This window comes from Struthio camelus, chromosome W (assembly GCF_040807025.1).
Source record: "Struthio camelus isolate bStrCam1 chromosome W, bStrCam1.hap1, whole genome shotgun sequence".
NCBI classification, from domain to species: domain Eukaryota; kingdom Metazoa; phylum Chordata; class Aves; order Struthioniformes; family Struthionidae; genus Struthio; species Struthio camelus.
The window spans coordinates 69,934,128-69,949,910 of record NC_090981.1 but is presented as its reverse complement, the minus strand read 5'-3'; the positions used below and the strand labels follow the sequence as shown (position 1 = coordinate 69,949,910).

Below are 15,783 nucleotides of genomic sequence, written 5' to 3'. Positions count from 1 at the left end.
ATGCTGCATTAACACTAGCTTCTTGCATTTACATTATCCTGATTTACTGCAGAGTGAGGAGGAAGAATGAAAGGAGGGCAACGGCCTTCCTGAGGTGCAGGAACGCTTCTTTTGCCAGAGAAGCCTGAGCTTGAAGCATTTCTTCCAAATCTATGCGACTTCCAAAAATAAATCACATGCACAAATAAATCACACAAAAATCTAAAGCTATGAGTAAAGCAGCCAACAAATTAACTCAGTCTAGCAGATATTTCAAGTCAAAAATAAACATTATCCACACACAACCACATTTCAGTTCAGAAGAAAACCCCAAGGCCTCTGTTCAGAAAGGGCATCCCAAGCCAGACAGAGAGCTTGAACAAATGCCTAAGTTTAGTCATGTATTTTAATCCCACTGACTTCACTAGGATTTAAACGTTGGCTTAATTTATGCATGCTTAACTTTTAAAGTGCTTTGCTGGGTATGGGCCAAAGGAAACGGATGCCTCTTGGAACTTGTCCTAAAGAGTCAAAACATTTCACCCTAACACCAACGACCAGAACAGTTAAAGCAGGTCCCAAAGGCAACGACGCACTAAGAAAACGCCTTCCCATGCGCATTCCCTTTCTACCTGGGGTCGGAGCCACAAAGCTCTCCCCCACAGATCCTACCGGCATGGGTGGGAGTTCTGCCAGTAACTAGCTCCAAACCTAAAAACGGGTAAAACAATTCTGGTGAGGGTCTAGCAGAACTGACTCTGACTCTAGACGCAGCGTGCAGTCCCGGGCAGGATTGTCTCCCGTATTTTACAGGGGATCTTGTGCTCCTTTCCGCTCTCCTGGTGTGCTCGGCTGGAGAGTAGCTGCACCCTGTCGCTGTGATCCTTCCCTGAGAAGGAGAGAAGGCAGACAGACATCGGAGCATGAGCAAGGCCCCTGCTGCCACTTACTGACATCAGATCTCACGGATTATAGTTTGCTGAGGAACTTAGTGCATCTCAAACTCAGTCAGCATGAATCCTAGGTCTCTATAACTCAAAAGGCCTATTGCTTAAAATGCCCTACCTCTTTTCAGCACTCCAGCTGAGGCTGAGGGCAAACTCATAAACAACGTCATCAGAAGTGCCTGCAGCTTAAATCTTAATGACTTCAGCACATTCTCCCTGGATTTCAACCATGCTGGGCCCTAAGGAGCAAAAGAAATCACTGCCCCAAGCAGCTCGTTAACGTGACAGACATTCGCAGTGACTAAGTGCTTAGCACTGGAGAAGGGGAAGGAGCGATCTCAGAAGCACCGTGGGCAATGCTTTCAGAAGCACCTATAGGTGACCGTCTTTCACTCCTAAGGATTCAGTTCTAAAAGTCACTGAGCCAATCTAACAGCTTCCTGCTCATGCCCAGGGGTGGCCCTGCTCCCACCTTTCCTCCTCACCCCATCCAGTGGTCCCATCCTCCATCATACTGATCTTAACTCATGTGACCGCTCAAGTGAGCCAATTCAGAGCTCAGCTGGTTCACACCTGGGCCAGGTGAGCCCTACAGCCCGCACAGTGGAAGGCATGGGACCATCCCTCCAGCAGCATGGTATTAATTCAGTCGTCTTCTCTTTGCCATGTTCAAACATAGTTACGTTTCAAGCATTTTAGGTGTATGTCCTCAAAGATCAACCAGTTCCTATGCAGGTCAATAAAGATGGTTTTAAATTCATGTTTCAGACCACGTACTAAAACTTGGAAACTAATCAACATACGCTAGGCCCCTCTAGCAGTGGAAAATTCCCAGAACATTGACTAGCTGTTCTCCATAACGCCCTGGCTGACTGCCCACAGTTAGTATTAACTCCTGCCAGGAGACAGTTACACACACACGTACCGTCACTGCTCCTGGAAACCCTTCCTGTCTCATGAAGTATACCTGCAGATAAGCATGCAAATAAGAGTCAGCGATTCCCCTTGCCTTTCTTCAGACACCTTTTAAGGTTTAATAATTACATTTTCTTGATCAACATTTCTCAAGCAACTCGACAACATATTATTGAAACCAGTTTGGACACGTTTGTGAGACAATGGAGAAATATCACTTAGGCTTAACCAGCAAGAAAATTGGGATATCAGAAGTTAGAAGACAAATAAATTTGTAAAAACTATCCTCCACCATTGAGAGTTCAGTTTGAAAAGTATGTACAGGTCCAGAGTACAGATGTGGTTACCTTCAGCTGAAGCTCACGGTTCAGATCTCCCCTTCTTTTTTCTTAAGGAAAGGGAACTTTACTCTTACTATAAGCATTGTTTTAATCCTTTTTTTTTTTTTTTAAACTAGGAGGAACACAAAAATACAGCAAGTACATATGCACAGACATATCTTTTTGCGGACCATAATTTATTTCAATAGTAAGAAAAGGAATAAGTCTCCGTACAAATTAGAAAACTGTTGACAAAGTGTCAGCTAATTACAGTACTAGATCATTTCTCCAGCTATAATTTTGATTTATAAGTCAATTACCCAGGATAATTAATGCATAGGTACATCTCATGCATTAAAAAGTATCTCACTAATACCCTCCAAAGAATAAAATTAGAAAATCAAGCTCATTTGCAGATCACTTCAATCATGTCTGTCATTATAGAAATAAATACATTAATATCCATGTATACCTGCTAGCAAGGAACATCCATCTCTCAGCACAGACAAACTTGAAGATCCACAGATCTAGTCAACAATTCTGCTAATACTCCAGGCTGGTTTAGACTTGTTATGACCACAAATAGCACCTCCCTAGGTGTCCAGCCAAAATGCCATAAGGCTGTATAAGACTAGATCCTACCAGAAGGCAGCATGCTCAGCTGAACGAGTTTGGTTTCTCAATCGTATCAATGAGAATCAAATATTCTCTTACTCCTTTTTTATTACTATTTTTTGCTACCTATTTAATGTAAAGCACTACAATGATTTTTCCAAATGTCAAAAATTATTTCAAGGAAGGGTAAACAATTTAAGGGAAAAATAAGTTTTAATCTAAGCAATGCTGCTTATGAGTATTATCAGGGCATGCGAGGCTGCTGCCCATACAACTCCCTTGAACAGTAGTTACCTCACACACTACTAATATTTATCCTTTCCAAGCACCAAGACTTTTAAAGACCAAATAAAACATCTCCAAATGTTCTCAAACCAATTACCAAATACACATATGTGAATAACAGATTTTTCATTATTTTGAAGCAAACCCAAACATTTAACAAGTTAATGCGTGTTTTTTGTATGGAATTATTCAATCTGAATATGCAAAGCAGTTTGAAAGCAAGAACTGCCCTTTCCTGAAAACAGATCAAAAAATTTTGACAGCTTCCTTTCCCTAGACAAGTACCTATTAGAAGCGAGTCACCTCAGATGGACTCCTTCATCGCATCTAATCTTAGCCATCTCCAAAGTCAAGCAGCTAGCCCAAGCTAGCTCCGTACGCTCTCTTTGGTCAACCAAGTAATGAAGCATCGCATGCAAGCAGTTCATTTATCTCTCAGCACGGGATCAATTACCTGCTGAAGGTGCCTGTGCCTCCGCATTGAATAGTGAAATTCTGGGTCCTAGAGCCTGGAGGTCCTAGAAGACTAGCTTACTTTTGACATCTAGTCCAAGGAGAGATGAACTCCACTTTTGAGCTCCAGAGCCAATGCACATAGGTAGAAGAAGCTGCAATATGATATACAGTAAGTTGCAGGCAGTGAAAGGAAGCAAGTGCCCTTCACCTTCTGCAGACTGCATTTAAAGCAGTTTTAGCATTTATCCATTTGTGTGTGCTGGAATAATTACCTTGGGTTTTCACAGTTGTGGGTAAAAGACTCTTCCTGCTCTTCCTTCAACATTTTCATTTGAAAGAATATGCATTAATTTGGCCTGGAAAGGAACTGAGTAGGATTTTTTTTTTCTTTTTACATCACCACAAAAAAGCAAGGGCTGATGCCCAGAAACATCATCCCTGCACTTAAGATGGACGAACCTCAAAGTTTTCATTCATCTTGCCCAAATAGCTTTAGTCTTCAGCATGTCTTACTGTGAGATTGACCACACATCACTTCACTTGTTATGGACAGAGAGGCACTTTTAACAAGCACGAACCCTGTATTTAATCGCATCTCACATTTCAATTTATCGTTCATCCTGAACAGAAGACCACCTTTCCATAAATCAGATCAATAAATATCTTAAAATATGTGACACAGAAGAAAGATTTTCATGAGAGCAATCCACCACAGGATGAATCTGTGACTTTGTTCCTTCTGATAATTTGCAATCTAATGCCCTTGAAAAGTGATAGTGCCAGTTTATTGTCCCAGTTCCTCTTTCCACCTCACATGTTTTGTTTTCCCTGCACTGCTCTTCATCCATCTGTCAGCTTCTACCAAATATTGGACATCTGACCAGAGAGGAGAAAGCAGAATGCAATAGAAGCTGATTATTAGCTACCTCCAAGGGAGCAGAGTGTCGATGACTGATCGTCATACATGCATGAGGAGGAAAGGAAACTGAGGATTGCAAGAGACATGATTTTTTACACTGGAATATTAAAACGCTCACCAAATCTTCACTTCTGGAAAAACTCCTTCTCTGCTCAGGTAATTTACATTAGGTATTATCTTATATGCTCAACAGGAGGCAATTATAACATACACTAATACAGAAAATCTTATTTTAATGCAGTATGTATGAAAATACCTGGATATCAAACAACTGAAACTGAAAGGCAGAAGAGAAATGTGTATTTATCATTTTGTGGCTAACAGATTTTTAAAAATCAAGTTAAAGCATACAGAACATGGAAATTCCTTTTCCTGCTTACTTGTGTCAATGTTTTCCCTCTGACTACTAACACACGGTCATTTTGTTTTTGTGTAGGATGAGCCATTCCTCTGTCAACTGAAAACACAGGTTTCAGGAAACATAGGTTTACAGTAAATCTTATAATGCCAATAGGTACTGTAGGAGAAGCAGCGGTGAAGATCCAAGGCTTTACCCTCTCAGGAGAGACTCTGACACTAGCACCAGGGTAATGTGCATTCTCTCCCTAACAGAGACAGGCAGCTTCCTCCCAGGGATGCATGCTTGCCTCTCTGTGCTTCAGCTGTTTGCCTCCCAGTTCATGGAATGGGGAACTCGGAGGGGTTCAGGTTTTTACCTGCATCAAACTTCAAATGGTAGGAGAAAATATATAAGTCATGCTTTTTTATTCCTAAATCTATCAGTCTAGTTTTGTCTCTTTGGATCTGAGAAGTTTTCCCTGAGAGTAAAACAGACCAACCTACATCACACCCTCAACCTCAGTACCATCTCTAGACACTCTAATCCCTTTGTCACAAAGACCCCAAACTCTAGAAGATAGATAAAGCGTGGCTGTTCACCAGTTCAAGAATGAAACTGATCCATTCCGCACACATTACAGCTATTGCTGTTTAGAGAATCTGAGGCTGTCAGAAAGAAGGAATTCTAGTTCAACGGTGTCATCAGTTGTCTCTATCGGTATGTTACTCCTTTCCACAGGGGATGAGTAATTCTGTACTTTGTGTCTTGAAGTTAACATGCTTGAAGTCCCGTTGCAAGAACATGCCTCTGGTTGTCTCATGCTGTCTGAACAAACAGTGTTCGGATGATAAACCCCCGGACAGGAATTTGGTCTGTGGTGACTAGGTAAGTAGTATTTAGTTGTCACTGGACTTGATTCCACTTGTTTATGAAAAGGGTTATTGGCTACGCAACAGGTCTGAAGACAGCTATTATTTTTGAATCCATGATGAAGGCCTAATTTAGCAATAAGGGGCTTCCCAACATTAACTTCCTTCCTTTCATCCATTGTTTCTTCTATTCCCGGATACTCATAGTGCAGACAAACAGTGAAAATCAAGTGCTCCTGCAATAGGGGGGGGGTGGAGGGGAAGAAAAAAAAAAAAAAAAAGAGGTTATACTTCCTCCGAATAACCAACACAGTAAACTTCTCTAGAGGGATAATTTACTGGAGAAGGAAATCAACCTTTTTAGGAGCTAAAGACACACACTAAGCAAGACTGTTAACCTCTTCAACTACATACATACGATGAGAAAGGCGGAGGTTCTGGACTGATGCTGCTTAATACACCTGAGAACTCAGTGGGATAGCAAAAGGAGTCTATTCATCATAAAGTTCCTGCGAACTCTGCTTACACTACAAAAGTAGTCAGCTATCTCCAATGGTCTCTCACCCTGACGCACTTTTCCTGGTCTTTTTAAGGTTATTTTCCCCATTTTCCTCCTTGACCCACGTGACAGACATTAGATGCTTCTGCCAGACCGTACTGTTCTTATAGCTCTTCAGGCTAGTCACCATAAGCTATGAAGGAATTAGGTGCATTCTATGCTTATTCAAGGTCCAATTTCCTTCTACTGCTTCAAATTCCACTTAAAACTTAGGTAATCCAAATCAACCTATCCCTGTACAGGAGATGCAAGTAGGAGACTTGAATCTCGTTTCAGTCTAAGCGCACAAGGTATCTCACTCGCTAGAAAATCTGGTATCCTACTACTGCAGGCAAGGACAGCAAGAGAACCCCCTCACAAACGTACCTGTTTGTCAGGGATGACAGTAAAATTAATCTAATGCCCCCTTTACTATCTGGAAGTACCTCAGAACTTGTTTATCTGAGTATCTCTTTTGGTTAATACTTGCTTACCCGACAGTTTTATTTCTAGAAGCATTTATATTTCACCATCTGCCAGAAATGTTGGGGATGACATACCAAGTGATGTCCAGCACAGATGTTCACAACATAGCGATACAGAAATAAACTTACGGTGCCATGGTATGCTAAAGTGAGAAGCCTTTAAAAACTATATGCCCAAGGGCACACGTTGGAATTGAAGGAGATGATGTAGGTCATTTTCATCTCCTACTGATGACTTCCTCAGACACAACTCTAAATTCTCATTGAGCTACAGGACATAAAAACATCCCCACAATGTGCACAAAGCGATCTTCACAAATATATTAACCTTTAGCTTTTGCAGTGAACTTAGCCTGGTGTAGAGACAGTGTTTGGGAAGGTCCTTTGATACTAAATAGCTTCCAGTTTCCTCAGGAGTTCCCTTATTGGCCTCTTTAGGATCCACATCCAGGTCCTATTCCAAGAAAGGAGAGAGAATTGAATTGAGTTCAGTTCTAAAATGGTTAGGAGCATTTCCTTTATCGATGTCAGCATTTTCTTCTTGTTAAAAGGAAGGAAAACACCAGTCTTGAATAACCTGGAAAAGCTGCTAAAACCGTCGTTAATCACAGGCAAAAGAGGTTATATTTGTTTAGGTTACCCTCTTTTGCTGATGCTTCCTTTCGAAGTTGCTGTGCTTCCTTAAAGGTTGGTTTCTGTTACCTAAATCCTACTATGAAATAAAGTACCATACCAGTAATTCTCTGGGCTATAAATACATACATTTATTATTCACATTAACTCAGATATTTTATTTATCAAGCATCAGATTTTATTTATAAAGCATCAGCAGTGTACTAAGCGCTTTACAGAAAGAACGTTTTCCGCCCCTTTCTTTCGGTTTTACTCTCATCCTTCACTTCACACTGCTCAGCTGAGTAATGTCAGTGGAACTGGAGAGGGGTCTACCCAGGTGCAAAGAACTGTAAAACTAAAGCCTAATAAACCTTGTCCTGCAAGAGATATTTGTTCTCAGCTCCCATAGGGACTACTGACACTAAACTTGTTTAATTACACATAAGTACTGGATATTAGATGGTGAAAAGCAAAGGAGACTGAAAAAGATCATCAGAGATTCATTTTTACATATTGATATAGATATTCATATATACAGATGTATACACATGCGCACCTGGTTTTAACATTTTACACTAATTTTATTATGAAAGGTGCCGTCTGACATGGACAGACCAGACTCTTGTCAACTAGACAACAAGTGGGCAGAGATCACTGAAACGCCAATAGGAAGCACTTACGAGCGCGAAGTCTGTAACATAGGCTCTGCAAACTACTATTTCAGGTGGCTTCTTTACTATCCGCGTGTAGATTATCATAACATTGGAAAACTCTGCAGCAAAACCCAACTGAATCTGAACTCCACATTTGAATTCAAGATACATGCTTTCTGGAAGCTCTGCAAATAAATAACACATTATTACAATTCAAATGCAACTTAACATATGTGGTTTTTAAATTTTTTTTTTTGAAATATTCAAACGTTTTAAAGGTATAGACCTCTTCTTCCTGCCCTCCTCTATCTATCACTTAGGTATTTGTACTGAAGCAACTACTAGAAGCTAACCAGGCAGCAATACTGCTTTCTACGTGCAGTATCACACGCCAACTGACTGACACTACTTTGGAGAGCCGACTCCTCAAATTCCACTTCACAGGTTTTCTTCCAATCTCTGTGCAACTAGCACAGCAACGTTTAAGGTGGCTAGAATATAGCTTATTGCCCCAAGAATTTGTTCATGTTGCATCTTTAATCAAACTAGCAAGGTTGATGAAGTATACTTCCAACATACAATAGTCACAGTTATAACATTTTACGAACCTTTGAATTTGACAGCAGAACAAAAAAATTCAGGTTCACTCTTTTTCCTTCCATAGCCTCTGTACACATTCACAAATCCTAGTCCACAGCACTTCTTTATAATTTGTATCTTGCTCAAACCATAGGAAGATGTCTACGAGTGCTCAACGATCAACACTTTGTGACTGTATGCTCTGTACTGATTTTCTACTCCCACGTGAAGTGTATATTTTTAGAGGAATTGTTATACTGCAACAACATTAACATAGATATACCTTATACCTGTTTCACTTGTATTTATCTAAAAACTCCACTTCCATCACTGTAGAGGCCATTTTTTACTGCACAGGTCACCTAGTGATTTTAGGTGCTTTAGAATGAGATTATTAATGTCCTAGAAACGTCACAAAATCACCTAGAAACGTCACAAATATAAACAGAGCATAGGGTGACTATCCCAGAGGCGGACATCATAAGTGTCCCCTATTGTGTTTGTTGGTCTTAAACTCTGGATGTCATGTTTTTCATTACAATCTCATGTAGAGGTAACCCCCAACCCAAGAACGTTTGAGATCTGAAAATACTAATGAAAATTCAGATATGAACCTGAATTTCTTCTATTTCTATTCAGCATTACAGCCCACAAAAAAAAATATTTCTATGAACTAGAGATTAGTAAGAAGTACATCCTCATATTTTTGAGAGAACCGTTTTAGTTCAAGTGATGTAACATCCTAGTATGAAATTCCCACCTTGCAAGTAGGATCATCTAAAAGTAGACTGTACTGTACCATGAGCTTTGGCCCACTGTAGATTCCGTGCCAGGGACTCTGCAGAAGATACCGTTTGTTGAATGGCATCAGTTAATGCCCTTTTCTCAGACAAACTGCTGCGGATCTCCAAAGCTTGCTTGCCTTTGGTAAGGTGACACTTGCCCATATCTAAAAATAAGATGGAAATAACTTCTCTCAAAATCAATGCTGTGGAAATTCTAACCAAATTAACTATATCACTACAAAGCTGCCTGCTCACTACGATGACGACAGAGTCAGGACTTCCACGTAAATGTGCATTTTCAGAAGTATTCCTTTCTCGGTTGTTCATTCATTCAAGGCTAAAGCAGTATGCGGATATCTCACAAGAATTCTGAGGGTTTTGCTTGTGCGCTTTTCAGGACGCTCACACATTTTTCAAAATTGCTTCAAGCAATATTATGGCTCTGATTCAGCAAGCTTGTAATTTATATGACTACTTATAAGCATGTGAATAATATCATCGGAGGTGATTTCTAAAGAATGCAATAAGCTGGAGGCCAGTAACAAGTGCAGTACCCCAGGGGTTGATACTGTTCAATACCTTCATTAAGGAGCTGGGAGGAGAGGCTAATACACCACACAGTTGCACCGCAATTCAGAGGGACCTTGACAGGCTGGAGAGATGGCCAGAGAGGAACCTCATGAAGTTCAATAAAGGCAAGTGCAAAATCCTGGACCTGGGGAGGAATAAACCCATGCACCAATACAGGCTGGGGGCCAACCAGCTGGAAGACTGCTCTGCAAAAAAGTCCCCGGGGGTCCTGGCGGACAACAGTTTGGACATGGACCAACAACGCACCCTCACCACAAAGAAGGCCAACAGCATCCTGGGCTGCATTAGGAGAAGCATCGCCAACAGGTCAAGGGAGGTAATCTGTCCCCTCAGCCCTGGTAAGGCCACACCTGGAGTGCTGCGTCCAGTGCTGGGCTCCCAATATAAGAGACGGAGTTACTGGAACGAGTCCAGTGAAGGGCCACAAAGATGATTAAAGGATTGAAGCATCTGACATAGTGAGGGGAGGCTGGGATTGTTTAGCCTGAAGAGAAGGCTTAGGGGCAATGTGTATAAATATCTGAAGGGAGGGTGTAAAGAAGAGAGTCAGACTGTTTTCAGTGGTGCTCCACGATGGGACAAGAGGCAATGGGCACAAGCTGAAACACAGGAAGCTCTGTCTGAATCCAAGGAAAAACTTTTTTACAGTGAGGATGACTGAGCACTGGAACAGGTTGCCTAGACAGGCCGTAGAGTCTCTGTCCCTGAAGATACTCAAAACCTGATTGGACATGGTCCTGGGCAACCTGTTTTCTAGGTGACTCTGCCTGAGCTTTCTGAGTCTGAACATTCCTTTGGAACACGTTCACACGTTAGCACTGTACCAACGTACTTGCTAAAACCCAATCCCTGGTAATACTGACAACAGTGATACCATCCCTGTTGCCTGATCTAATTTGTCCTCATACTTACAAATGCACACACACAAGCTGACTGCAGCAACTGCTGCAGACCCTCTTTCTCCATTTGATTACGTGGAACCCTCACACAGCTGGAGCGCTACGCATCGCCTCTGAATTTCGTTCAGCACAGTCCTCAACTGTCCCCTGCCTCCTACATGATCTCCCTCCTTCTTCCCTTGTCTCGCTGTTGGGACACTAACTTCCGTTCCAAATCCCAACAGATGCTGCCTTCATACTCTCCCCCATGGCAAATCAATCTTTCTCTCTACTGTGAGTCCAAGAAGAATGAGGTAATTAAGTAATGGGTCATGTGCTGGGCTATCTAGAGCATGTGACGTTAATGTGATAGTACAGACTAAACAATAAAGGATGCTCAATCATATTTTGCATGACGTTTGAGGAAGTTTAGGGAGCGTGGCTACAGGCAGGACTGTGTCACGTTCTAACAGAGAAGCCATGAACAAAAAAGAAAGAGGAAAAAACCTCAGACGATACTGATCCACTTAAGAATACTCAAAAACAGTGACAAAAAGGGAGAGAGGGGAAAGAGGGTGAGGAGAATGTTTTTGCATGCTTGTCCAGTATACAATTTGTAAACTTCTTATACTAGTGGAAACAGTGATTGGTCTGTGGCCACTACAAAAATGTCAGTAGGTGTCCGTTTCTGCTCCTACTCCTGCCTTGAACAGGCTGATGATTGGAGAATGTAGGGCATTCATGTTTAAATACCTAACGACAGCATTGATGCTGGTTTGGGTGGATTATGAGGTTCACTTTCCACAAAAAGTGACTAGTCAGAATGTCTCAAAAGGCAAGAAAGATGGAGGAAACGAACGATGGGGCCTACTTCAACACAGAGTTTCAGTAATGCTGGCCTAATGCATCTGGGCCTAGGTACAGCTAGTGAGCATCTAGCAGGTGGAGCTTTACTAGAGCTTTGGGAAGGCTTCAAGGAAACACAGCTACAGCTAGCTCTAGTTTCTACTACTGCAAAGGAGAGGAAAGCAATTCCTCCAATTCTTCCTTTGCATTTAGGTAATGGCAAAAGTGCGTGCTACTATAAGCAAACGAAAAGTACAACTCTTAATGCAAAAAGCACTCTGCTTGACTGCATTGCAGGACAGCAGTCTTGCAAAAGAAAAACATATCTCCCCATGCAAAAAAAAATCAATTTCAACTCTAAGTTTTGAGATAAATATTTTAGTCTTAACATCTACAGATCTCATTTATTTTTCTTCAGAATAATTTTGACATCTTCTTCTGAAGAAAATAAGCTTTATTAAACTTTTCACAGAAAATTCATGAAAAGTTTAATAGGTAACACTGAAAATATGAACAGTAAGGTTTTGTTTTTTTTTTTTTTTTTTAAATGAGATCTAGTCAAGCAACATATCAACAAAAAGGAAAAAGACAAGGAAGAAAAGCCAGACAAACAAAGAAATGGTGACTAAGAAGCACCATTGCAGTTCACATCCTGCTGGTATGCTGGATTCCTACTGCTATTCGTTTGATACAGATTGCATGCTTATATTTTAGCTAGTCAACTTTTCCTCGCTAGAGCACTGACAGAAGTTCTATCGTTTTAATCTTTGCCTCCCATTTTCAGCAGTCTGTCCAGCTGACAACTCTGCTGTGCATTTAGGAGCCTTTTGTATTTTCTTCTGCTTTTTGGAGCCAAAAGACAGATTAGGCCAAATTCTGGCTTCCGCTACAGACCTGTCGTCCCACCAAGTATATTGGAAGCCACAGCAGAACTCGGTTGATTATGTAGATCTGAACTCCCTAATGTTAGGAAGCCAGACAGTGCCTTTATTCAAAAGGACAATGATTTACCTGCAAATAATGGGATAACATACAGATAGCTCTTTGTTAATGGCTGCATCTATTCTTCTGTGCTCTGAGGAAATGCTTGCACAGAAGCAATACGTTTTCTTTCAGTAGTTTTCATTTTGCTGCTTCTCATGTCAATTATAGGAGACAATAACTGAACAGAGTCCACGAAAACAGTGGATTGCCCTTTGTAGTACACTTACACTCTTTGATAAAGAGCAAATAATTATCATCACGGTAACATACTTTGAGGTAGGTAGCACTCAGCTGATCATTGAAATGAACATGGAAATGAGTGGACCACCAGAAGCATCAGATACCACAAGACAGAAGAGTAGTTTTAGTGGATGGACAATTCAAAGCTCCATGCGGAAAAACACTTCAGAGCAAGCAGTTTGTCATGCAGAGAGGTATACCAGAAAGAAGAGTATAATATTGATCTATCACTATCTTAAAGAAGCTCAGATCTCTTCACAAACGGTAAACTGTTCATCTGCTGCCTAACAGCACCCCCCTCTAGGTAAAGCTGACGTTTTAACAAAATGCAATAAGGCAGAGCTTAAAGCAGAGTAACACGTTTCCTGTACAAGAAAAACGACAGTTAAGCAAGGAAGTGTTTAAATAATGCAGGCTGAGAAGACAGTTAATGCATTAAGCTAGAGTTCACCTTCCGCAACTTCATCCAGCAGTACAGTAATCTTCTTGTCTTCTAACAAACGCTCCTTCAAGAACTTCATGAAAATTCCATTGGCTAACCCAGACTGCTGAATTTCAAAAGCTTCTGCTCCTTGGCACCTATGATATCACCAATATCAGACAGAGAAAGACATTATAAATGTTGTATGACTTAAGATCAACATGAGGACAAATGGAGTAAAGTTATGTTTGGGAACGTGGAAATCCTACGGTTAGAAAACCTTGCCCAGACTGACTGCAGCTGGCCTGCTCTTTGTAGCATTGCAATGTTCATTTGCAAACAATTCATGTGGGAAGATTTCACACTTACAACAAAACCATGCCAGAGATGATATCAAATTCAGTTTATATGAGGAGCTTAAACTGCTCATAGAAAACTATTAAAGCTCTGGACTATTTCTAGGAAATAGCTTTTGCATTTCATTTGAAAACTAATAGTGAAAGGTTATTTAAATTTCAGCATAAGTAACCTCTCCAAATAATTTCAATTGCAGTTGCAGCTTTTTTTCTTTATACCTAGAAAAGGAAAAGCAGCAGTCAATCTATAAGCCCCTCTTCCAATAATTTCTTTGGATTTTTAACACCTACGTGTTCGAGAAATTTAATTTGTATTAACACAGGAGGCACATGACCACATAGCGTGCAGCATGTAGGTTACAGCTCAACTGCTCCACAGTACTGGACCTTGGGCACAGCTACAGACTGGTAAATACCATTAGCAACATACAGGACATAATGAGAGAGACACCCCACAAATTAGCATTATGGGTGTGTGGGTAAACTCTGTTTTTTCCTCCTCTGTGATTTTCAATCCCTGATACATAGTATTTAGATTATAATTAGAGCATTCCTACAATTAACTATTAAAATAAAAATCAGAAACACTGTTCAGCAACTTCTGAGCTGCTGACACAGTTCTATCGCTGGCGTTAGACTATATCCGAACGAGAGTACCATTTAATGGAAATCAGCAAACACGCATTTCTAGTCGGCTGGCTTCTAGATGCCTCCCTGACATTCCAGGGCGACTTGAATGATTCGAGGAATGAAGTCAAAAAGACAGTGAGAGATACATACAAGGATAAGTTATTGCCCCTTTAACACCATAATCTGCATTTTTCTCTAAAAGATTAGCTATACAATCTTGGTGGTCTCTTCTGGCTTCAAAATCCCTGTGACGCAGCAAGAAAAAAGGTTTCCTTACGTTGCATATCCAAAAACAATGTTGGCTGTAACCTTCAGAGCATCTAAGATGAGAATTGTGTCATCAAATTCATTTCTGTAATAAATAGAAACATAAAAAAAGCTTTGAGAAATAATAACAGTAACAAACTCTACAGTTGTTCAAAATACCAACAGCTTAGTTCAGAAACACAGTATTTTGTCCCTTTTACAACTCTGAAAGAATCCTGACAGCTAAAGACAAAAAAACCAGCATCATCAAAACTCTTCATGAAAAGACTGCAAAGACACAGCCAGGCATTCATGCATTATCCAGACGAGGGCACACTAACGAGGGCATGCTGCATTAACCAGTATTGAATTTGGCAACAGTCTCTGCAAAAACGTCTCTGACGACTAGCCGTTTTAGGCCACAATGAAAAGTATTTGAATTCTTTCCTTGAAAACCTGGTGTCTGCAAAGTTGACACATGGGTTCTGCGGCAATATTTTCTATTCGCACAGCAGATTGTGAAGCTGAATTGGATCACGGGCATTTCATTAGCAGTGAAGTTTACAGGCTCTGCAAATACGAAGGCACTAGCAATTTTCTATTACGAAACATAGATGGTCCTTAGAGACCGACTTTCAGAAGCGCTGACTGAAGAGCTGATTTCAAGTGCAAGCTGAATCAGGCACAACATTTATCTTCTCTTAATAGTGAAAGAAAACAGTACTTTGTTTAGAAAAATCTGCTGAACCAGTTCAATTTTAAGCTCTAAATAAACACACAATTTCCCCAGCATAAAAGCAGTCCACAAAATCCATGCCTCTTAAGAGTTCTAAAATAAGTACTTCACTTCAGGCCTTCTGTCAAACTAACATGCCTTTGATCATATGGATTCTCCTTCCTCCCTGTAATGATAAAGATGGTTAAAAAGACAAGGTAAAATATTCATTTTTCTTCTGTAAGATGCCTAACTTCACTTTTAACTAACAAGGCTGACACTTTGTAACTTTTAAGGAAACAAACAATTAAAAACAAGAAGCAGAAATAAATCTCATTCAAATCAAGAGGCAAGTATCTGCATGTGGAAACAGAAAGCAGGATCACTAGCTTCACGTTTCCATCTGGGGCCAAAGGCAACGTAAGCCTACGAATGCCTCCTATGGACTTTAGAGGGTCCAGGCTGTGAATTCTCAGAACCATGAGCTTTCAAGGACGCTGAATTCTCAGTCTAGATGAAAGTCCTCTCCTCAGCTTGAAGATCAGCTTTCTCCCAAGCTTCCCTGCTATTTTCCCA

At 40.7% G+C, this 15,783-nt stretch overlaps 1 protein-coding gene across 7 annotated transcripts in view; it reads right to left on the bottom strand.

The window, feature by feature from the left end:
- Window positions 1–2,339: 2,339 nt before the first annotated feature.
- LOC104138469 (mucosa-associated lymphoid tissue lymphoma translocation protein 1) overlaps window positions 2,340–15,783 on the bottom strand; it is a 47,821-nt gene continuing 34,377 nt past the window's right edge. For all 7 annotated transcript variants that reach the window (XM_068924918.1, XM_068924919.1, XM_068924920.1 and 4 more), the window contains 6 exons: window positions 14,524–14,598; window positions 13,291–13,418; window positions 9,315–9,464; window positions 7,964–8,121; window positions 6,997–7,122; window positions 2,340–5,881 (listed from right to left, as the gene is read on the bottom strand). In XM_068924918.1, coding sequence (XP_068781019.1) covers window positions 5,417–5,881; window positions 6,997–7,122; window positions 7,964–8,121; window positions 9,315–9,464; window positions 13,291–13,418; window positions 14,524–14,598 — 1,102 coding nt within the window. In that variant the 3' untranslated portion in view covers window positions 2,340–5,416. The remainder of the gene's footprint in view (window positions 5,882–6,996; window positions 7,123–7,963; window positions 8,122–9,314; window positions 9,465–13,290; window positions 13,419–14,523; window positions 14,599–15,783) is intronic.